The following is an 18,378-nucleotide window of genomic DNA, read 5'->3' on the forward strand; positions in this document are numbered from 1 at the left end:
TTTTGCCCTTACTATTCTCCCCACCTGTAAAACTCTTCCTTCCATTTCTGCATTCAAGATTGACCTTTATCTGTTCCAACCTGCGGCTCAAATAATTTCAAAAATCACTCTGCATGTATCAAACAACTACCAGAAACTACAATGTAAGTGCTGCATATACACAAATGATGTTTCTGTTTGTAAATGTCACACTTGTACCTATTCAGGCAGGGATCATCTCTAACTGAGCCTTGCATGGCTGCACAATTCCCAGCATTGAACAGGCTCACGTGGGCTTACATGAATGAATGAACAAATGAATCCGTGAATACACGGTAGGAGTAGTAGGCATGGATACTTTGTCCAGCATTGGTAATCTATCAACAGCCCAGCTACTATCTTCATCTACCCCTAGGACTGAAGCACTAATTTCCTTCATTCTAACTCTCATTTTTTTTCTCAGTCATTTTAACCGAGAATTTAATTCTCCTCACTTTCTGGCTGAGATAGTAACATTCCTTATACATGTATCCCAACTCCCCAGTCTTCCTTTTCTTCTCCTCTATTTAATTCACAAGACATTCACAGATGTACTAAATTTAAAATTTTTTTTTAATGTTCATTTATTATTGAGAGACAGAGAGAGACAGAGCATGAGCAGGCGAGGGGCAGAGAGAGGAGGAGGCTGTCTCTCTAAACCAGTTCTAGGAAAACAGACACCAGTAACTGCCTACATTGAAAACAGAGATTGCATCTCTCTCTTTTGCCTCCATTTTTCAAAACTGACTTAGCCCTACCCAATAGGAGGTCAGGAAAAATTATAAGCAATGAATTTTGATGGGGCAGAACAGGAAGAGACAATTAAAATGAATCATAAGAGTACATTTCATATATGAAAGAGAATGAAATGAGTCATATATGCAAGCATATATAAAAACTGCAAAGCCCTACAGAAATGTAAATGTACAGACTGAACTCAGGACACCTTGAAAGCATGCTGTAGTAGAAGTGGCCGTCTGCAAATGGCCAATCCTGCTTTCCAAATATCTTTTTGAAAGGCATTGTAGGATGGTGATTAAAACAAGGACTCTGGAGTCACATGAACAGTGCTTATGATGTCCTCAGTGAATGCTATAAGTCTTCGTTCCTCAAGGAGAGCTAGCCAGGAGGCAGAGGGATGTGACCTGAACATGAATGCTTGCCCCAAGGCAGCGATAAATTAGAGAAATCACCACCCCTTGGGATACAATTTCAGTTTTGCAAACTCAAAACCTGATTTGTCAGAGCATTGGTGAGTGACACCGTTGCTCTGGGCAAACTCATTAATCAAGCTCACAAAGAAATGATGCTCCAACTAGAAAGCTGACATATTATTTTTTGGGAAAATTATCTTCAGAAAGGACCAACAATTCACATCCTATGATCACTGCATTCTCTCCCAGGATACAAAACCTATTTATTTCACAAGCCCAGAATCAGAAGAGTTATTGATTAGCAATATGACGCCAGCATTTAATGGCATCAGGCTAAGATAGTTTCCCCAGTGTCCAAATTAAATGATAGATTCAGTGCAGTCCCAATCACAATACCACATTTGGCTAGCAGATTTAAAGTTTAAATGGAAAGGATTGAACAATCCTGGGGAAAATGAACAAATTTACATTACCTAATTCTAACAATTATTATACAGTTGTACAATTATTATAAACCTAAGTAGTCAAGACAGTGTCACGTTGGTATAAAGATAGACATCAAGGGGCGCCTGGGTGGCTCAGCCGGTTAAGCGCCCGACTTCGGCTCAGGTCATAATCTCATGGTCCGTGGGTTCGAGCCCCGCATCGGGCTCTGTGCTGACAGCTCAGAGCCTGGAGCCTGTTTCAGATTCTGTGTCTCCCTCTCTCTCTGTCCCTCCCCTGTTCATGCTCTGTCTCTCTCTGTCTCAAAAATAAATAAACGTTAAAGATAGACATCAAGGTTAATGGAACAGAATAGAGAACCCAGAAATAGACTCTCATATATATAGTCAATTTTCAATGAAGGTGTCAAGGAAATTCAATGGGGAAAGGATAGTCTTTTCAACAAAAGGTGCTATATTAATTAGATATTCACATGCCAAAAAAGAAAAAAAAACGAACCTTGACTTTCACTTCATATCATATACATACTTAACCCCAAATGGGCCAGAGACCTAAAAGTAAGAATGAGAACTGTAAAACTTCTAGAGGAAAACAATGGAGGAAATCTTTAGAAAGGGACCTATTCTATGCATTTTATGATATTTAGCTGCATCTCATACTACATAGGAAAATGTTAATTCTAGCATGAAATTTGACTCCTACCTCACACCATACACAAGCAATTCCAGGGGGATTGTAATTTTAGGTGGGAAAGATAAAGCCATAAAGTTGTCTAAGAGTTAAGAGACCTGGAGTGAAGACTCAGCTCTTATATAGCATGGCTGCAATCTCTTTTCATTGTCAAAATAAGGAATTGGACCAGGTGATTTCCAAATACCTTTATAGGTTTAAAAAAATTTTTTTTAATGTTTATTTATTTTTGAGAGAGACAAAGACAGAATGCGAGTGGGTTAGGGGCAGAGAGAGAGGGAGACACAGAATCCAAAGCAGGCTCCAGGCTCTGAGCCGTCCGCCCAGAGCCCGATGTGGGCCTCGAACTCATAGAGCTGTGAGATCATGACCTGAGCCGAAGTCAAACGCTCAACTGACTGAGCCACCCAGGCGCCCTGCTTTATAGGTTTTAAATTCACATTTCACAAATTTACATTCATTCCATTCCATACAGTCTAGAAATTTATTCCAAGGAAATAATAAAACAAGTTTATAAAAGTATGTGTTAAATGCAAAATTGGCTACAGCCTAAATGGGTACCATCAGAGACTAAATAAATGATGGTATCTCCAAGCAAGGGAATACTAGGTAGACATTAAAAGGTATCCAGGATAAATTGCTGTATTTTCTTTTTTTAGTTTTTAAAAATGTTTTTGAGTTTATTTATTGGGGGGGGGAGGTGTAGAGGGGCAGAGAAAGAGGGAGAGTGAGAATCTGAAGTAGGCTCCATGCTGTCAGCACTGAGCTGTATGTGGGGCTCAAACTTACCAACTGGGAGATCATGACCTGATCCGAAATCAAGAGTAAGAGGCTTAACCCACCGAGCCACCCAAGCGCCCCTAAATTTTGTAAAGCTTTTTTAAAAGTACAATCTACCCCCTAACATGAAGTTGGAACTCACAATGCCAAGATCGAGAGTAGCATGCTTCAGCGTGGGGAGTGGCTCAGTCTGTTCAGCGACCACTTAAGGGTTGAGGTCATGATCTCACAGCTGGTGGGTTCTAGATCGGCCCTACCAGTTGGGGAACTGAACACTGGAGAGAAACAACAGTAAATAAAACAGACATTCGGGGGGGGGAGGGGGGAGAAGAAAACAAAATGAAAACAAATACACATGGCTATTGATGTCATGAAGAAAAACAAACGTTTGTTCAAGAGTGAGAGCAGAGGATCTTGTTTTAGTTAAGGTGTTTGAAGGTGGCCTCCCTGAGAAGGCAGCATTTAATCAGAAAACTGAACCATGTAAGAGAACAACCTGCGCAAAGAATGGAAGTGTCAAGGGTCCGCAAGGCAGAGGCCACAGCAACTGCAATTGCCTTGAACCGTGAACAAAGGATGCTTGAGGGACAATGTGCACCGAGCCCAGGGCGCTTGGAGAGCTACCTCACGCGCTGTCTGAAAGTCTCCCCAAGAAGCTACGAGAAGAGTGGATTGAGCAGGAGCAAGAATGGAAGCAAGAAGCCTTGCGTGGAGCATCCTGGTGAGGGATGTGAGGCCAAGATAGGAATCCCCGACGGCCGCTGTCCATGCACAACCTTATGTTTGCACGAAAACAAAGTTTGAGAGAAAACGTGCCAAACTGTTGGGGAAACAGGAGATTGATTTTCCACGGCGCGGCGCTAGTGGTGCACAGTTTGCAATGATTGTGCATATCCGCCGGCGTTGACCCAGGTATCCGGAGTAGGCCGCGCGCAAGGTCAAAACGGGAGCCGGCCCCTCGCGGGGGCGCCCGAGCAGCCGCCGCCGTCTGGACCTTCCCGCCGCCCCGCCGGAAGTGCTCTCCTGACCCGTCGCGCCACGCCGCGGGAAGATGGCGCAGGACGCCGGCGACATGGAAGATGGGCAGCTTTCGGACTCGGATTCCGACATGACGGTCGCACCCAGCGACAGGCCGCTGCAGGTGCCGGTGAGTGTGAAAGGCGGGCGGGTAATTCGGAACCGGGAGCGCGCAGCCCGGGCTGCGAGGAAGCACGGGCGGCGGTGTGGGTGAGGGGCGGGCGCGCGGAGCCCGGACTGCACAAGGGACGCGCGGCGGTGTGGCTGAGCGTCGGGCGGGCGTCCCCGGCCCGGCACGCGGGCCCTGGCGGCGGGGAGAGGCGCTGGGCGGGGACGCGACAGCGGGCCGTCCGAACCCTGGCGCGGCATTTTGTTGCCAGGCGGGATCGCGTGGCTTTCGGCCTCCGGGAGACTGGCGTGCGGCGGCGCTTCGCCTGCCCTGCGGTGCTCTGGGTTTCCCGAATTTGCGGAGTTTGCCTGCAGCGGCGCGAGTAGGTTGTCTCGGCCCGGCAGATGTTGCCGAAAATGTATGAGCTGGGGACAGCGGCCAGAAACAGCCTGTGGCACTCCTTTTCGCCTTGGGCAAGTAAGGAGACTGAGGACCGGGAATGAAATTTATCATATGCACAGGGGCCTGGTTTTCCATAATCCCAACCGACGCCGCTTCGCCGTGCAATAATGTGACACCCGGTTTTGTATGAACCTCCCCGTTTTTTAAATGGGAGTGTATTTTGATTGCCTGCTAAGTAGCAAGCACTTTGAGCGAGCTTTGTGCTAGGCTGCCTGCCTTCGAAAACTGGCGCCTCTACTGTGTGACCAGTGCCAAGGTATTTAGCCTCGTGCCCCAATTTGTGTAATGGGAATGATAAGAATACGCCGCTGATAGGGTATTTGTTAGGGATTTAGTGAGTCCTACAGTGCACAGCAATGCCTGACGAATCTTAGACGCCTTAGTTACTTGAACAAGGGAAAACTGGCTCCCCTTCCTGCCTGCCGTTTCTAGCACATACTTGTGTTTAGTACAAAGTTGTTCCCTTTTGAATGATGTCTTAGGAAATTGATACAAAGGTTTCAGTTTTGGTTTTCAGTCTTTTCCAAGTTGTTTTACATAGATTGACCCATGACTCGGTAAGCTTAATAGCGTGAACTGTGCAGTTTTAGAAGTAGTCAGGGCTTGCTATGTGTAGGAGTTTACTATCCAATATCAAAAGAATATGGTCACAAAACCCTACAAAGGAAGTTGATTTGTCTAAGCGCAAGAACGGCGTGTTTTGAAACAAAGAAAAATTGTCATAACTGTGTTCACCCTAAAATAAAACTTGTCAATTATTTTACCAGCAAAAATGGGATTTACTCTGAAACAGCAGAGAATCACAACTCTGACCAAGCGTTGCTAGGGCAAAACCGTAGGCAAGTGGGAATAAAGAAGAGGACTGCTCCTCTTTATAGGGGAGGGGGAAGAGTTGGGAGGGAATAAGCTGGGAGTTTAAAGTATAGTGGCTTTTCATTGGTTGAGTTGGGACAGTCTCTCAGTGGCTGGGCTGTTGCCAGGCTACAAGAAAAGCTTCCGCTTGCTGGGTTAGTAAGGTATAGGCATCTTTCTGTGTTAGGTGCAAGTTATGGTCTTTTCCTGATGATAGGGCAGCAGAACTCCCTCTTCTAGCCTGCTGACCCTAGTTTAGTGAGGTTTCCTTTTATTAATTTTCACAACTGGTACTAAAAATTATGGCATATGTCATTTTCGAACATTCTGACGATAACTGAAAATAGAGAAAATCTTCCAAGGTGGCAATTAAGAGCTTTGGTAAGTTTTTAGAAAAAAGCCTTAGAACTAAGTTCTGTATTAGCTTTACAAATAAGAATTTGTGGTTTTAAAATGGGAAGATTCCGTGTAGAACTTTAGAAAAGTAGGGACTGGATCGGTTTCAGAGATTCATTGAGGATTGTTCTGCTTCACGGTGGTCCCGCTGAATCCCAAAATAACTTGTTTAAAACGGGGGCGTGCTGGGTGCAGCTGATGTGTTTCCCCCGAATTGATTGCATTTCTTTTCACTTGCAGAAGACGCTAGGTGGGGACAGCATAGTGAGGCCCTTCCAGGGTACTGCAACGCCTTGTGCACCAGTGTCACATTATCGGACTGTTAAAAGTGTGGATTCCAGTGAGGAGAGTTTCTCTGATTCCGATGATGATAGCTCCCTTTGGAAACGCAAGCGACAGAAATGTTTTAATCCTCCTCCCAAGCCAGAGCCTTTTCAGTTTGGCCAGAGCAGCCAGAAACTACCTGTTCCTGGAGGAAAGAAGGTTAACAACATATGGGGTGCTGTGCTACAAGAACAGAATCAAGATGCAGTGGCCACTGAACTTGGTATCTTGGGAATGGAGGGTACTATTGACAAAAGCAGACAGTCCGAAACTTACAATTATTTGCTTGCGAAGAAACTTAAGAGGGAATCTCAAGAACACACAAAAGAATTAGACAAAGAGCTAGATGACTATATGCACGGTGGCAAAAGAATGGAATCAAAGGAAGAGGAAAACGGGCAAGGTCATCTCAAACGAAAACGACCTGTCAGAGACCGACTAGGGGACAGACTAGAAATGAACTATAAAGGCCGGTATGAGATCACAGAGGATGATTCGCAAGAGAAAGTAGCTGATGAAATTTCTTTCAGGTGAGCATTAAAATTTGGCCTACAAATGAGAGCTTGGTCAACAATCTTCCGTTTATTGGAAATGAATCTAGGTACATTAAGAATATTTCTTTTTAAGGTTGAAAATTTTTTTTTAATTTATTTTGAGAGAGAGCATGCGTGCGCGTGCGTGTGTGTGTGTGTGTGAGAGTGTGAGTGAGTGAGCAGGGGAGGGGCAGAGAGAGGGAGAGGGTGGATCCCAAGCAGGCTCCGTGCTGTCAGTGCCCCATGCCAGGCTCAATTCCAGGATCTGTGAGAGTGTGACCTGAGCTGAAACCAAGAGTTCAGTGCTTAACCGACTGAGCCACCAAGGTGCCCCTCTTTTGAGATTTTTAAATTTGAAGGATGGACTCTGGGGTTACTTGGTTATAGGACTATATCTGTGTTTCCTTAAATTTGGACAGGCCTGATAAAATAATTTTGCAAGCTTTTAGGAACTTTTAGCAGCTCTTCCCATTTAGTGCTTATCTTTTTAAAAGCTTATCTTTTCAAATTGTGGGGTTTGGTTTTGTTCTTTAGCGTTTTTGTTTTGTTTTGTTTTTTAGTTTTTTGTAATGTTTATTCATTTTTGAGAGACAAAGAGTGAGCAAGGGAGGGGCAGAGAGAGAGGGAGACACAGAACCCCACAGGTTCCAGGCTCCATGCTGTCAGTACAGAGCCCAACATGGGGCTCAGACCCACAAACCATAATACCATGACCTAAGCCAAAGTCGAACACTTAACTGAGTCACTCAGGCACTCCTGTTCTTTAGTGTTTTCAAATACTCATCACCTTTCTTTTATAATTTCATTGAGGCATATTGTACACATGATAAAATTCACCCATTTTGGGTATTGATTTTTTAGCACATTTATCAGTTTTACAACAATAACCATAAACCACTTTTAAAACATTTCCATCTCCCCAATAAGATCCATCATAACCATATGCCCATTTAAAGCTACTCTTTGTTCCTATCCCAAATAACTGCCAGTCTACTTTCTGTTGGCATAAATTTGAATTTTCTGGACATTTCATATTGTTGGAATCATACAGTGTGTATTCTCTTGTGCTGGATTTATTTCACTTAATGTAATATTTTTGAGATTGTCCATGTTGTAGCAGGAATCAACACTTTTTTAATTTATATATATATACAAACATCCATATTGAATTGCTGTTCCAATTCTTGGCTATTATGAATAATGCTCTATGAGCTTTGACATACAGATATTTGGAAACATTTTAATTTCTGTTGGGTAAATACCTAGAATAGAATTTCTTGGTGTGTAGTAAATTGATATTTCATTTTTTTAACAAGCTCAAATTTTGTTTAGCTTTTTATTAGCTCTAAGTCGTTAATGAATAATGTCACTTGAAAACAGATATAGTTCAAGAGTAATATTGGTGGTAGGAAAACAAGTATTTACCTTCCAGGCAAGCCTGTCAATGTTAGTACTGGATTTTTAACCTGCAGAGAAAGTTTGGAATTTGAGCGTTGGAAAGGAATTTAGAGATTTTTATAAACCAAAGACATACTTTACAGATCAGGACACTGAGACCCAGTAGTTCATATGACTTCTCAAAGTCACAGTTGTGTCAGAGTCGGAACTAAACCTTGGTCCCTTTGTTCCTAGTCTAGTGCTCTTTCCATAATACAGTGCCTCTTGTTGAGAAGGAGCAAGGAAGCCAGGTCTGGTTAGAGAACTGGTAAAACTCCCATATTAATCCTTTATCTCTCTGGAGTATGGACTCTGACGTTAGAAGTGTTACTTAGGCTTCCTCTCTTTTTACCTCTCAGTAGTAGGATGAGGATAAGTACCTGTTTCATAAGGTTGTTGACACAATTAGCTGGGATAACGCCTACAAAATTTTTAGGATTGTGTGCATCCCATAATAAGTCAGTAAATATTAGCCATAGCCTTTGTTCTGAGGCAGAGAGACTAAGAGGAAGGTGCTATCCATTTTAAAGCTCCCAGACATCTCTGGGACTTTTAGGCATAATAATTGAAACCATAGTGTATGTTTTTTAATTGTTTTGAAAAGAATGGACTTACCTTCTTTTGCTTTTAGGTTTGCATTCCCTTTGCTGGATGGGCACATTTATTTTGAAACCACCATAATCCATGAAGGCAAAATGAGGAGGCGAATTATGAGACTTGAGGTGGAACCTTGAGGTTACTGTCTTCTTGGGTGACCCAAGGTAGCAGCGTTTCCCTATCAGTGATTCTAAGGTTAAATATTGAATATTTCAAAACACAGATGTTAGCAGAATAGGATTTTGATCCTACTTGGGCACTAACCCAGGAGACTAAGGTAGATTTCTTCAACTTTATACAACAAATAAAGAAGTTAATATTACTCTGTTTGTTCTTATCAGGTTGCAGGAACCAAAGAAAGATCTGATAGCACGAGTAGTGAGGATAATTGGGAACAAAAAGGCAATTGAACTTCTGATGGAAACAGCTGAAGTTGAACAAAACGGCGGCCTTTTCATAATGGTAAGACTAACTACTTTGTTGTTTCCATTTTATATTGTGTTTCGTGTGATTATTTTACAAAATAAACTTATCTCTGATTCTTGGATCTCTTACTTACCAATTTATTGCCGTGTGTTTCAGATTTTAAAAAACTGAATTTAAAAATTCCATATTGTTGGTTTTTGCATTTATTACTTTTCTTACAAAAACCATCCATAAATTGTATCCTGTTAGTGAGTGGTCAACAACACATCTCTTACAGGGTTTGTTGAAAGTAGGGGCTAACATTTTTTTTTTTAATGTTTTTTTAAGTTTATTTATTTATTTATTTTTTTCAGCGTTTATTTATTTTTGGGACAGAGAGAGACAGAGCATGAACGGGGGAGGGGCAGAGAGAGAGGGAGACACAGAATCGGAAACAGGCTCCAGGCTCTGAGCTATCAGCCAGAGCCTGACGCGGGGCTCGAACTCACGGACCGCGAGATCGTGACCTGGCTGAAGTTGGACGCTTAACCGACTGCGCCACCCAGGCGCCCTAAGTTTATTTATTTTGAGAGAGAGCACAAGTAGGGGAGAAACACAGTCAGGGAGAGAGAGAATCCCAAGCAGGCTCTGCACTGTCAGCACAGAGCCCGACGCAGGGCTCAAACCCACGAACCGTGAGATCATGACCTGAGCCGAAGTTGGACACCCAACCAACTGAGCCACCCAGGCGCCCCTTTAATGTTTATTCATTTTTGAGAGACTGAGAAAGACAGATTGCGAGCATGGGAGAGGCAGAGAGAAAAGGAGACACAGAATCTGAAGCAGGCTCCAGGCTCTGAGCTGTCAGCCCGGGGACCGTACCCACGAACGGTGAGATCATGACCTGAGCCAAAGTCTGACACTTAACTGAGCCACCCAGGTGCCCCCGATATGGTATTCCTATTTTTAATTTTTTGAGGGACCTCCATGCTGGTTTTTATAGTGGCTGCACCAATTTACATTCCCACCAACAGCGTACAAAAATTCCCCTTTCCCCGCATTGTCACCAGCAGTTGTTATTTCTTATCTTTTTGATACTAGCCATTCTGACAGGTATGAAGTGAGAAACACTACCATTTGAGAATGACCCGAAAGACCACCATTTTTGCTTAGGCCAGATCACACGCAGTGGCAGTTTATCCTATATAATGGTTTTGGAGATAATGTTTAATTCAGCTTTCACACTGGGAGACGATGAAGTCTGAATGGCTTCTTTCTTATTTGCTCCTCATGAATTTGAAAAGTAACATCACGTGAAAGTGAGTCAATATTACTTTAGAAATAGGAAAGAAACCCATTAGAATAGATAGCAGTGGCTAAGGAAATACCCTGTGAGCATAGATTATAGAAGTTAACAACAAGACAAGTTATAATAGTCCCGAAGAGTGCTTGGGTCATTCAGTTGGTAAACATCTGACTCCTGGGTTCAGCCCAGGTCATGATTTCTAGGTTGATGAGTTCCAGCCCTGCATTGGGCTCTATGCTGGCAGCATGGACCCTGTTGGGGATCCCCTGCTTGTGCTCTCTCTCTTTTTCTCTCTCAAAATAGATAAATAAACTTAAAAAAAAAAATAGTCATGGATGTATTGGCACCCCTTTTTGTGTCACTGCTAATAGTTGAACACAAAGTTATAGATTCATTAATATTTTATTAAAAAAAATTTTTAAGCATTTATTTATTATTGATAGAGATAGAGCGTGAGCATGGGAGGGGTAGAGAGAGAGGAGAGACACAGAATCTGAAGCAGGCTCTGGGCGCTGCTGATAGCACAGACACGGGCTTGAACTCACGAACCGTGAGATCATGACCTGAGCTGAAATCAAGAGTTGGACACCTGACTGACTGAGCTACCCAGGCACCCTGGTACCTGTCTGTTTAAAAGACCCTTTGGCCATTCGTGGAAAGAGTGTATACAGTATCATATTTCTGCTTCTTTTTGTAGAATGGTAGTCGAAGAAGAACACCAGGTGGGGTCTTCCTGAATCTTCTGAAAAATACTCCTAGTATCAGCGAGGAACAAATTAAGGTAAATAAAAACTATAGTGCCCTTGACTTTTAAGACCCATCATAATTTGACTTCTCCTCAGCTTCTTTTAATTCCCATCACCTGTTTTGCCTTAAATTGACCAATTTTGTCATTGTCTCATTTCAAGTAAAACATGTGCCTTTATAAACTCTTCCTCTTCGTTTTCTTCCCTTGCTGAGCAGCGTCACAGTTTCCTTTATGGCCATTTTCCTGGTCGTTTAGCATGTGATTATTTTTTCTAGCCTCCTACAGCCTTTTATTAATGAAAGATTTCAAACATGGAGAATAGATGAAACAGTAACGGGATGAATTTCCTGCACTTAAGATTCGGGGTCGTTAATATTTTGAGATTCTTACTTTACAGTTGTTCTTCTGTACCAGTTGGAAAAAAGTAACAAACATCATGACACTCAGCCCTAATTATTGTAGGAAGCAACTGTTAATAATAAGGACACTGTCTTACATTGTATCACCTAAGAGAAAGAAAAACAATTTCTTAGTATCAGGTATTGACCATATTCCAATTTCCTGAATTGTCCCCAGAATGTATTTTCTACCTTTTTTCCCCTTCCCTCAAACTCGGATCCCATCTAGATTTTCACATTTCTTTTATTGTATCTCTTTCACTCTCTTTAACTCCACATTTTCTTTCATGATTTAGACATTTTGAAGAGTCTGAGATGGTTGTCTAATAGAATGTACCACATTGTGGCCATTGTCTCCTTGTGGATTTGTTTCATTTCATTCCTCTGTCTCCGTTAGTTCTTATGAACAAAAGCTAGCCTCTTCACTATTCATCATTTGTACGTTACTAGAATGTCCTCTTTGGGCGTTCTTCTGCAGTGTGAGTTTTTCATGGCTCAGCATTTATCTTTTAATTTGTTAATTAAGGAACGTGATTACATTTAGCAGATACAATCAAGATTAAGAACTTGCTTCTTGCATAGGAAAGAGGTGATGGACATGGGACACAGATGGTGTATTGGATCAGCTTTGTGTTCTCTTTATTATAACTGGATAGCACATGTCACAGCATTGTGGTTTAGCCGTTTATAATGCTAATGATGACAGGTAAATAAAAGCCACTTCTCTTGAGCTAACGCACCGTCAGCACAAAGCCAGACTTGGGACTTGATCCCAAGGAACCGTGAGATCATGTCCTGATCCGAGATCAAGATCTTGTCAGTCGCTTAACCAACTGAGCCACCCAGGCGCCCCTCAATGTTAGTTTGTTTCCCCTCTTTTCTGTCTGTCCACTTCCAGTCATTTTTTTTAAATCTGCTATTGAAATTGCTACAGGAAATGTTACTGTTACGGCACATTTGAAATCTCTTGTCCATACTGCCTTTTTTTCCTCCTGAAACAATGACTGGTAGATTTGTAACAATGTAATTTTCCTGAGGAACACGCCTACTGAGTAGTAGAGCGGAGCTTAACTGCTTGCGTTTTCCCTCCTCCACACTGTAATCCCTGACAAAAGGTGTGCACTGAGAAGGAGCATTCTTCTGAGGAACGTTAAATGTTGTTTCATAGCAGAATGTCCCTGTTTACAGAGAAATAGCAAGGTGAGATAAAAAGAATTCTCTAACATTCAAAATCTGGGTTTTAATCTTAATTTTGCCATTTAGTGATTACATGAATACAAACAGACCACTTACTTTCTCTCAGCCTTAATTTTGTCATCTATGAAGTGGGGACTGTAATAAGTGCCCTGACCATTGAATAGAGCTCTGAAAGGATTAAAGAAAGTGGTATCTGGAGAAGATTCTTCTAGGTAACCAAACTTTGGACAGACAGTTTCCACAAGCAGAAGAGACGAAAATAACATTTATTCACCATGTCTGCAGCACTGGGCCACTTATTTATAGGATTTAATCTGCACCCCATTCTGTCAAAGTAGATGTTCCTGTGTTATGCACAGGACGAGTAATAAAAATGATTAGCCTGGGATTGCACAGAATACTGACTTGAAACAGGTTTTTTTCACTGAATCACATGTCTTTGAAATTCAGTTCTAACTCATTGTGGAGAAAGAGATTTTAATGTTAGTAGGTTATGTTAAACTACCAGAAACATTGCGTTGTAACAACAAACGTAGAAACATTTGGAATACCTAATAATTAAAGAATGTTGACCAGGAGGGACATTTTTTGAAGTTTATTTGTTTTAAGTAATCTCTGCACCCACTGTGGGGCTCGAACTCACAACCCTGAGATCAAGAGTTGCATGTTCTTCTAAGCCAGCCAGGCATACCCCAAGAGGGACATTTTTAAAAGGACTGCCTTTTAGCCTCTATTTTTGTGAAGCATTAAAAAAAAATTATTTTTTCCGACATTTAGTTTATTTTTTGAGAGGGGGAGAAAGAGCATGCATCGGGGAGGGGCAGAGAGAGAGAGAGACCCAGAATCAGAAGCAGGCTCCAGGTCCCGGGCTGTCGCACAGAGCCCCACACAGGGCTCAAACCCAAGAATGGCAAGATCATGACCTGAGCCAAAGTTGGACGCCCAACCAGCTGAGCCCCCCCAAAGCACCCCTTTTCACAGCATTTTTAAGAAAAGGAGAAAATACAGTAATTACTCAAGTTTTTTGAAAGGCAGAGTACAAATTTATAATGAAAAAGAGGCATGGGACAATTAGTTGATATGTAAAATAGCAAAAAGTTACCAATGATTTGGTCTACTCTAGGGGGTTTTAAATGTTTTGGCTTTTAAGGTTTTCCTTTGTTTTTCCAAATTTTATGCATGGTGCATGGCTTGAGTACTTTTGTTATTAGAGGAAAAAACCTAAAGCAAATAGTATTTCATCATAGGTCATTTTAAGTGTCATCAAATGATAATGTTATAATTGTTCTTTGATCACTATAATGCTAACATTCAGTCTGTAGAATTCGGAAGGAAGCGGGAGCTGAATTGAGTCGGTCTTTTTGCCTTTTTAAAATTTGATTGTGTTTTGATATGTGACGTACCATTTTGTTTTGGTTTGTAACTAAGTTTTGTTTTGGAAAGTACAAAGTTTGAGAGAAAAAAAAGAATGAGTAGTTAAAAATAAATTAATTTGATATATATATATATATATATATATATATATATATACACATACATGCACACACACACATTTTTTTTTTAAATGTCTATTTATTTATTTTGAGACCGAGAGCATGTGCACATGTAAATGAGCAGGGGAGGGACAGAGACAGAGGGGGAGAGAGAATTCCAAGCAAGCTCTGTGCTGTCAGCACAGAGCCCAATGCAGGGCTCGATCCCACAAACCATGAGGCCATGACCTGAGCCAAAATCAGGAGTCGAGACACTTAACTGACTGAGCCACCTGGGCACCCCTTAGTTGCTGTATTTTTTAAAAGTTTGGCTGTAATGGTCTCCCTCTGCAAATAGCATACAGTTGAGGTTCTTACCTTGTAAAATTAATTATATATATGTAGAAAAAAACTGCCCTCAGATTATCTCTTGTCTGCGTTTGTCATAACACTAACAACAGGTTACAACATTTCTTTGGGCCGTTTCCCAGTTTGTTCTATCACATTCATAACCCATGGAATGCAGTTCCTTTTAAAAAGTCTTGATGTATTTGGAGTGAAAAGGGAAACTTTATAATTTTACTGAGTGTTGCCAAGCATTGTACTACTTAGAATTGTTGTTATCAACATGCTCAGATGTGCTTTCCCATGAAATGGAAATGCGTCTCCTTGCAGCTTCTTTTTCTCTCTCCGCTTGAAGGTTAAGTAGACTCTTTAAAAGATTGTGAGTTGTCACTCTTCTGTGAAGGCAATGCAGTCGGTTTTAAGAATGTGAATTTGGAGAGCTACTAGATGAGCTAACTTTTTATACCTTCACCTGTTGGCTCTGCGGTCTTGTGCCTCACTTTCCTCCTCGGATTTTAATGTATGTGCTGCCGATGCGGGCACTCTCCCTTCCCTCGTCAGAAAAGGATAATATCCACTCCATGAGCTTCTGGTGAGAATGAACAGTTCTTTGCACCATGCCTGGCATGTAAATGTGCCTGTTCAGTAAATGGTTGCCAGCCTCATTTTCCTCTCGTCACTTTCTTGTGTCCTTCCTCCACTTCTTAACACGCGTACCCTCCTTCTCCACCTCTAATCCCTTGTCCTTTCTCTAGCAAATACTTTTAGTCCTCCTGTCCACCAAAGCGTTCATCTTCTGAAGCTTTCCCTTGTCTCCTAAGTTTAAGAGTTCCTACTCCTTCCTCTGCTAATTCTGTGTGCTGCTTGTAACTACTTAGCATAAATTTTTGGAGAGGGTCCCCTTTATTTCACCGTCTTCCACAGTGGTTTTTATAAACAAGGAGGGATTTGTGATTTGTGCACTTTAAGAACATAATAGAGACTGACTTGGTTACAGCTTGTAATAATCCCTTCCCAGGAGATAATAGGGTGCCCATCCTACCTTCTGTTTTAAACCTTTGAACCTGCTCTGTCTTAGCAGTCATTTTTGGCCTTCTCTTCAGATCCCTGACCTACTTTTCTTTCTTTTGTACCCTCTGAATCTACACTTCTCCACCTGTGTCAAGGTTCCCAGAGGCTATTTTAACGTTTTTCCATGTAATAGTTTAATCAAACGCATTTTCCACTTCAGCTCTCGGCTGCTGGCAGTTTTGCCTCTTGGAGGAGGTGAGGACGTTTGGCAATGCCTGGAGAAGTGTTTGCTTGCCACCGTTTGGGGATGGGTGGACATACGCTAGTGGGTAGAGGCCAGGCATGCTGTGGAACACCTTGCAGTGCGCGTGGCAGACTGCCACAGCGGTCGCCAAGGTGGAGGGCCCTGGACTAACAATCTCGTATTTTTGTGTTATAAAATCCCTTTTCTGTAACTTCCTGGAATATATCCTAGTGCTGACTATATTGTGTTTATGCCTTGTGGTCTAAGTTTTTGACAGGTTTATGTGCCCGCGTTAATTACAGTGACCTTTTTGAAGGAATGGATTTTTTCCATTGTGTAGGTTACGTGATCATACTTAGTCACACATTTCAGGTGTTGCTTGGTTTCTTAGCCTGCGCAGTCACGTATGGTTATTATGACAGTTTCCAAGTTAGTACACTTTATTTCAAAGACTTGTGTTTCTCTTGTGACAAACTAGATTTTCTTTAACTCCTGAATGACGTGATTTTCCTGCTGTCTCGTCCCACGTAGGAAACCTGTAGCTCTGATGGTATGTTATGGTTGAATAAGCGTGGGCCCCGGAGTGAACATGGGGTTGAGGTGGAATTACAGCTTCATCCTCTGTCTGCAGTGGGGACTCCCCTACTGTCTTAGACTCTGTGCGTCATTTACGAGTCTGATAATATTTCCTTGTTTTTGGTGAGAGATGGAGATCACAAAGGGTCCACCTTGTACCAAACATTTAATAAACGGTCCTTCTTGCTTAAGGTTGTTCCTTTATTGTAGGACATTTTCTACATTGAAAATCAAAAGGAGTATGAAAATAAAAAGGCTGCTAGGAAGAGAAGAACACAAGTGTTGGGGAAAAAGATGAAACAAGCTATTAAAAATCTAAATTTTCAAGAAGATGATGACACATCACGAGAAACTTTCGCAAGTGACACCAACGAGGCCCTGGCCTCTCTTGACGAGCCGCAGGAAGGCCACGGAGAGACCAAGTTGGATGCAGAGGAAGCCATCGAGGTCGATCATTCTCACGATTTGGACATCTTTTAGTACATTTTGAGGATTAAGCCTTTCTAGAATAACCTTGTAATAAGCCATTTCTACTGAGATTGCTTCGTTTTACTTTGCACTGATAAACCTAAAAATCTGGACAGAAAGAACTGTTTTCTTGCTGAAAATAATGTTGAATTTGTGGGAAGATGAATGTTATTGATAGACCCATTTCTCATGTCTGACAAAATATTTAAAAGTATATAGCAGAGATTTAATTTCTCAATCTGTTGCATGTGTTAGTTACTACTAGTTGATAATTACTTTTGTCCAGGTCATTGTAACATGCCATTCAAAAAGTTGTTTTCTTTTTTTGATTTATCTTTGTAGCGAATTATGACTGGTTTCAAAACATTCCGTAAAAAGATCTTAATAAGGCACATAAATTGTTAAACTGTTACAAATGCATTCAAATTTAGTTTTTCTGTGTTCTGAGAACTTTCAAGCAATTTTAAGGACAGAGACAAAATAGGTTTATACTCATCAGTATAAACTTATTTGTCAGGAAGTAAATTAACATCAGAAGCTTTTCAAAGAAGTCTTCATTCTTAACTTTTTTTTGACTTCCTTTAAATTGACTCGATCTTACACTGAATCCTGAATGTGATCCATACCTGTGTAATTACCATGTACATTTAAAAAATTCCCGGTGGTTGCCTGCCTAAGACTGCTTTACCTTATGTTAAGGAAATTGGGTATTAAAAATGTTACATCTGCCTGAAGTGTCAAATTACTCTTTCTTATTGAAGGAAATAAAAGTAGTTAAGGTGTTCCAAGGGTTGACTTTAGTCTACAAAATAGATTAGGCAAAAATATGTAAGAAGCAATTGTAAACTCTTCTTTACAGATAGTTCTTGAAGGTTTTCTTTAGTTCCTGGAATACATAGTCATTGAAGTTGGATCTAAGGATACAAGTGGGAAAAGAAGAAGAAAATGGTTATTGGTTGCTTTTTATTCATGACGAACACAAAAATAAAACTAGATTTTGTGCAGTGACTTTTTTTTTTTTTTTAAGATTTATTTATTTATGTAGTGTCTATACCCAGCATGGGGCTCAAACTCGGCGTTGTGAGTTAAAGAGACTCAGGCACCTCTCAGCCAGGTGCCCCTCAAGTGACTGTTTTTGAAACCTCAGACATGCTTTCATAAAATTGCTATAACCAAGGGAAGAAAACTATTTTAAATACGTAACTGAATATTGTTTCTGAGATTCTTTATGAGAGGTGATCTTAAAGGTATGTTACGTTGGGATAGGGCACCTGAGTGGCTCAGTCATTTGAGCGTCGGACTCGATTTCGGCTCAGGGCGTGATCTCCCGGTTCGGGAATTCAAGCCCTGCATCGGGCTCTGTGCTGACAGTGCGGAGCCTTCTTGGGGTTCCCT

At 41.5% G+C, this 18,378-nt stretch overlaps 1 protein-coding gene across 1 annotated transcript; it reads left to right on the forward strand.

Annotated features, from left to right (window-relative positions):
• The first annotated feature begins 4,025 nt into the window (after positions 1-4,025).
• On the forward strand, positions 4,026-17,712 carry PHAX (phosphorylated adaptor for RNA export). Its single transcript, XM_015067434.3, has 5 exons — positions 4,026-4,233; positions 6,163-6,776; positions 9,155-9,275; positions 11,222-11,305; positions 16,726-17,712. Exons 1-5 carry the CDS (start codon positions 4,138-4,140, stop codon positions 16,993-16,995), a joined length of 1,185 nt encoding a protein of 394 aa, XP_014922920.1. The 5' UTR covers positions 4,026-4,137; the 3' UTR covers positions 16,996-17,712.
• The last annotated feature ends 666 nt before the right edge of the window (positions 17,713-18,378 follow it).

The sequence above is a fragment of the Acinonyx jubatus genome, chromosome A1 (assembly GCF_027475565.1).
Source record: "Acinonyx jubatus isolate Ajub_Pintada_27869175 chromosome A1, VMU_Ajub_asm_v1.0, whole genome shotgun sequence".
Lineage (NCBI taxonomy): Eukaryota > Metazoa > Chordata > Mammalia > Carnivora > Felidae > Acinonyx > Acinonyx jubatus.